Here is a 6,000-nt window from a genome sequence, read left to right on the forward strand (position 1 = left end):
ATACTTTGGAATTGACACTGAAAAACTAGCCATAACGTATTTAAGCAAGTCAGATTCTTTCTTATGAAAACAAAGCAGAGAACAAATTGTCATTTACTAGAACTATTACCTAACTTGAGAGGACAGTCCATTTTCAACAGATTGATCATAAACACAATACAACTTATTTGGATTTCTCAACTGTGATAGCCACATCTCAATTTAAAAAAAAAAAATAATAATAATAATTTAAGAAGAGGAAGAGCAAGAACACAGACCTAGCATTTCAAGTGCAAATCACTGTTTGGGAAACGGGAGGGAAAAATAGAAACAGTTGTCAGCCATCGCCTAGCTGTCCTATCTCACCTTTGATTGGATCAACCCTCCTCAAATAGGGCAATCCAGGATTATTAAAGGGCCTACCAAAGAGGGGGGAAAAAAAAAAAAAAAAAACAAAATAAAACACTAACTATGTAGACAAGGTATTTTAGGAGTGTTACATACACTGGAAAAAGTAGGAAGTTCACAGAACAGAAGAAAACACATTGCACACACCAAAACTCATAGAATATTTATAAAACACTGATTGGTGATGTTATATTTTACAATACCTTTACTCATTACTTTATCATCACAGAAATAAAGTTCCACACAACCGTCTGCTACACTGATAAGAGCAAGTTTTATTTTTATGTATACACTCTATAGTAAACTAAGTCAATTTTCTTAAAATTAACTCCCTAATGAAGTGTATCCTTTTAAAATTATTATATTGAAATAATTTTCAAATGCTAAGTTGTCACTCTAGACCAAAACACCTTCATTTTCTTGGATGGCAAAAGCAGTAAATGCTAAGGTAAAACTCTGTAATATTTTTCCCACTTTTAATATAACCTTATTCTTTGCACACCATCCAACCGCAGTATGTTGAAGCCACTTTTCACATATCCAGTCTGAGATCCAGCCTTAGCACCTCATTCCATCTTTTATCTCTTTGCAACTGCCTGACATTTGGCCAACAGAACACATTAAAAATGTATCCAGTCCATGAATCTGTTGTTTTCCTACAGAGCAGTTGTATATTTTCAGCTTTAAAGAGCTAGCTCTTGCCATCTCTATAACTATATTAACTGAAGCTAAATTATATATTCTAATGGCTGAGATTCAGTTAGCAAAAACCTAAGCTGTTTTTTCAATCTACTAAAAGTCTTTGTACACCTATCACATTTATAAAACACCAGCTCCCAAGCACCTCAACTGGTTTTTTGGGTTTGTTTTTTTTTTTTTGCATTATTTATAAAACTTCAGGGAAGACTTTTCATCCTTCTTGGACACACATTTATTCAAGATAATTCTTCCATTCTTTGCCTTAGGAATTTAAATTTCAAAAGCAACAGCTATGCTGCAGTAACTTGTACATGCTGTCATCCATGATTAAGATAAAACAGTTTATGCTGAGACAATCTCAATTAATTTGTTATTATTTTAAGTAATCTGCATTCCTTTCTGCTGCATCTTTTAGCAAGAAAAAAACCACATAGTTAAAACTTTTTCATTGTACTGTTAAAGATACATATTACTTTGTTCCCATTTAAATTCAGTGTCTGAAGATTCTTTGGAATCAAAACAGAGAGACAGAAAAACGGTTTAAAAGTTTAGATACCTCCTCATCTAGTATGTGATTACACATCTACGTTATTATCTCTCTAAGTGCTGTCTCAAAACATGCACTTCAAGGTTGCAAAAAGGTTACACAAGGTTTAAAGGTTAGCAGTTTGTAACTTCAAGGTTACAAAAAAATCCATCTGAGAAAATACTATTACTACTAGTAATGCAACTGATGAGAGTAGGTAGAGTGGATTATAGGTGTTTTCCTAAACATACCTGGAGTGAACTTGAATTAAAGGGAATAGAGTAAATCCCAATAAATATGCCATTGCCATCACACCTGCAGGTGCCCAAAGCAATACAGAAGTATACTGTCACTAAAACCTTAGAAAGTAACTGGAATACAATGTAGCTTCATCTCCTATTTTCAGCTCATTTTTAAGGTATTATAACTGTTAGCAAAGTTGAGCTGTTGGACGACTACTACTACAACTCTAAGTCGTTTTTCACAAAGAGACAGCCAATTATTTTAACGAGATTTTAAACCAGTACAATTATTGCCTTATTTTTCAAGTCCAATTAATTTAATTTCAATCTGTTTAAAAACTAAGCATCTCCTTCAGAATCAAAGTCACTAGAAAATAAGCGCTTGATAGCAAAAACAACTACAAAAAACAAGAGAAAATTCAGTTTCACTCATTCTTTAATTCTGGACAGGGCTGAGATAAGTAAAAGAAGGATGAAAAATTAATCTATTCGAATTTCTTTTTCATCAAGAGGGCCACAAATAACATGCAAAGCAATTCTGAAATATTTATATCCACCTGTAACACCTAGACCTGCAGTTTACTTCAGACAGATAGTTTGTAGAATTCCTCTGACAGCTGCTGTTACCTTTCTCTGTTCTGGAGCAACGGTTGATAATTTTGTTTGTTTGTTTGCTTTTTTAACAGAGTGGTCCTCAACTCGGACAAGTGCTACAGATCTGTGCGCGACAGGCCACAACGCCCTTTGCATGCAGGCAGGCGGTTTCTGCGCCCACGCAGACCCCTGCCTACTAACTGCCTGCCTGCCATGCTTGCAGGTCTCCAACCGCTGCCTTCCACCTCGTGTCTCACCAAACGCCTTCAGCTGCTTCAACAAACTGCTCTTCCTCGCTAAACCACAACAGCAACGCTCTGAAGAGAGAGGTCGAGAGTAGGGTTTTTGGTTGGTTTTCTTTTTTTTTTCCCTTCTGGCCTATGCCCTGACCTAGGGCTTCAGGTCAGGGGATCCGCCGGACCGAGCCTCTGGATCAGACCCGAGGACAGGGACCTGAGGGGAGACTTTACACACCGCGCCCGCAGAGGGGCCGGCCAGCCGGGACAGAGCCGCTGCGCCTCTCGGCACTCGCCTCAGGGCAGGGCAGCGGGCGGGGAGGCAGAGCCGCAGCCTGCTCCCCCCTCCAACCCCAGAGGGAGGGGGCGGCCACGGAGACCAAGGCGGCCCGCCGAGACCCGGGCGGAGGCGGGCCGGCCCCTGCCCCGCATCCCCCCCCCGCCCCGCCACCGCAAGGCGCCTGCCTGCAGCCGCCCGCAGGCCGCCACTTCCCGGCCTCGCAGCCGGAGGCAGCGGCGGCGGCGGCCTCGGTCGAGCCGAGCGGCGGCTCCTCGCCAGCAGAGGGAGCCGGCCCGCCGCCCTGCCCGCCGCCCCCCGGTGCGGGGCGGGCCCGCCCGCCGCGCTCACCCGGCACGGGCCGTCCTGGAAGACGCGCGGGTCCAGGTTGCAGGCGATGGTGGCGGTGGGCAGGTCCCGCAGCGCCACCGCCTCCATCTCGCCGTCAACGAAGCTCCAGTCCGTCTCGGCCTCGGGAGGCGGCGGCAGCTCCTCCTCCTCTGCTTCCCCGGGCGGCGGCGGCAGCTGAAGCAGCGGCTCCTCCTGCCCCGACGGGCCCCTCCCGCCGCCGCCGTCCATGGCCGGGGGCGAGCGGAGCCCCCGCGGGGCGGGGCCCGGCGGCCCCTCAGGCGACGTCAGGCACCTCGCGCCAGCAGCGACTTTGCCCCCCGCCCCGCCTTGGCGCGCGCACATAAAGCTTACCGCCCCCTCTTCTCCGCCCCCCCCCCCTTTTTTTTTTTTTGTTTCCTTAACCCCCGCGCCGGTTAAACCCGTTCCTTCCTGGCCCCCCCCCGGCCACCTCCGCGCGCAAGGCGCACGGCGCCGTGTCAGCCAATAGGAAGCCGCCGCCGCAGCAACAGGTGGCCCGCCCGAGCCAGGCGCGGCTTCCGCCATCTTGAGTGAGGGCAGCGGGTGGGCGTGCGGCGGGGAAGGGAGCCGGCGGGTCGTGGGGCGGGCACGCGTGGGGCAGCGGCGCACGCGCGGTCGATGGGGGCGGGATAGGGGGCGAGGCTGCCCAGCAGCTGAGCTTGTGCACATGTACGACGAGTGGGGGTGGCCGGTCGGGAATAAGGACAGCAAACCAGGGCCAAGGTGACTGGCCAAGGCCTGCTCTGTGTTCTGGAGCATGGAACGACACGCCTTGCTTTAGGGGACATGGAATATTGTGCAACAAGTAGATAACTAAAAAACACCCTTCCTCAAACACTTATAAATCAACTGAAAGTCGCCGTTGTGTACGTCTTATTTCTCCTATCTGCCTTAAGGACAAGCCAACCAACCCTCAGTGTTCTGCCCACAGTTAACTGAATAGACAACAGAAAGGAAGCCTAAAAAAAAAAAAAAGCCATAACAGTGTTTGGCTAGTTGCATCTCCTCTTGCCAAGGAATGATGCAACTAATCTTCACCCTTTCTTTGTACTTTTTTGAAAGGTACCCTGGGCCAAGACCAAACGGGGTTTGACTTTAAAAATTGCAAAAAAAAGGACACATAAAGCCACATCTATGTCCTTCCCTCCTTACTTTGGACATGAAGGAGACATTTTCTTACAACCTTTCTTTTTTACTTCTATCCTTAGGCCATAAACAACAGTTGCACCTTCCCTGCACTACACTTGAGGAGCTGCTTGTGTCAGACATTCCTACATAGAAGAATAAACTTCACCTAATCTGCTTAACTGGTTAGCCCGACCTAACTGACCTAGACAAACGCTTTTTGTACATATGTAGCATCACCTTCTAGGAGAAGGCCCAAAAGTGAGCTTCAGAGCTCATAGGTTTTTTTTTATAAAGTTATTGTGACATTCACACATCTACCTCTAACATCCTATAGGAAGTAAAATGATAACAGAGAAGAGTAAAAGGCAGTAAGGTGTGAGAGGATGCTGGGCAGTAGTTGGCAAAGCACTAACCAAATATTCCATCCCTGCAGAGCTGTGTAAGAAAGAATGTCATCTGAAAAGTGGAAAGAACCATCAGTTAAAAACCTATTTTCTCACCTGAGGCCTGTTCAAGACCAAAAGATGGCTACTAGCAAAATGTACGTGAATTCCTGTAAAGAACAAGACCTGGTGGCAAAACATGGGAGTTCCTTCTTATAATGAGAAAGCCTGTGAGAGGCTAATACTATTCTCATTTCTAATTTACAATAAACTTCTCAAAGACATGAGTGAGGAGACAGCTGGCATTTATCCTATAGCTCAGAGTCCTAGGGATTACTTAGAAAGCAATGTTTCATCACACATAACAATCTTATCCTCAGGCATCATCTATCCAGAGACTGAAAAAATTTTTTTTCATTTCTTAATGGCTGGTATTCTATATTACGATTTTGTAACTGTGTTGTTTTGTTGGTTTTTTTTTGGGGGGGGGGCACTGGTAGATAGCTCATCTTAGTGTGCACTTGGAAAATACTGTGCCAAACACAAGACTGCGTTTTGTAACCAGACCATAAACATTCTGATGCAGGCTAAGGTGTGTTGCTTATTTAGCAACATTTATAAATTATTTAAAGTATGGTATGACAAATATTTTCAATAGTGTTCAAAGTGATATACTCTTACAGATCTTTTCTTCCAAAATGCAGCAACATTTTGGTGAAGTAAAGAACTTCTGAAAAACAAATTTTGACAGCTGGGAATGCTGTACCACCTACTGATCTGCACTATGCAGTTTACAGCAGAGGCAACAGCACCACTCCTTGAGATATCACTGTTACCCTATCCTAAGTTAGCACTGATGACCTTTTTTTCCAACAGAGCAAAGACTTTAAACTGATGAATTACTAGTATCAGTCAATTTTAATGAGATCTTGCAGGATACAACAAGAAGGAAAAAAATTCCATGTGAAGAGATAATCGTTTGCATTCTCCCTCCTGCTATGTTAGAAGTTTATTCAAACTCTCTAATCTGTTTGTGTTTAACGATTTAAATCTTTTTTTTCTGAAAGATAAGCTCTCATTTTAGATACAGGATATTTTCATCACTAATTGCAGTAAGTTACATAAGTCTGTGCATGTTCTCACACCAATTATCACAAAA

General features: G+C 44.5%; 1 protein-coding gene across 1 annotated transcript in view; it reads right to left on the reverse strand.

Annotated features, from left to right (window-relative positions):
* Positions 1–3,630, reverse strand: part of RCAN1 (regulator of calcineurin 1) — a 43,662-nt gene extending 40,032 nt beyond the window's left edge. The window contains exon 1 of the mRNA XM_086765037.1: positions 3,313–3,630. Within this exon, the coding sequence (XP_086621163.1) occupies positions 3,313–3,540 (228 nt within the window). The 5' untranslated portion in view covers positions 3,541–3,630. The remainder of the gene's footprint in view (positions 1–3,312) is intronic.
* Between the last annotated feature and the right edge of the window lie 2,370 nt (positions 3,631–6,000).

The sequence above is a fragment of the Chlamydotis macqueenii genome, chromosome 1, assembly GCF_036417535.1.
Source record: "Chlamydotis macqueenii isolate bChlMac1 chromosome 1, bChlMac1.mat, whole genome shotgun sequence".
In the NCBI taxonomy this organism is placed as follows: Eukaryota; Metazoa; Chordata; class Aves; order Otidiformes; family Otididae; genus Chlamydotis; species Chlamydotis macqueenii.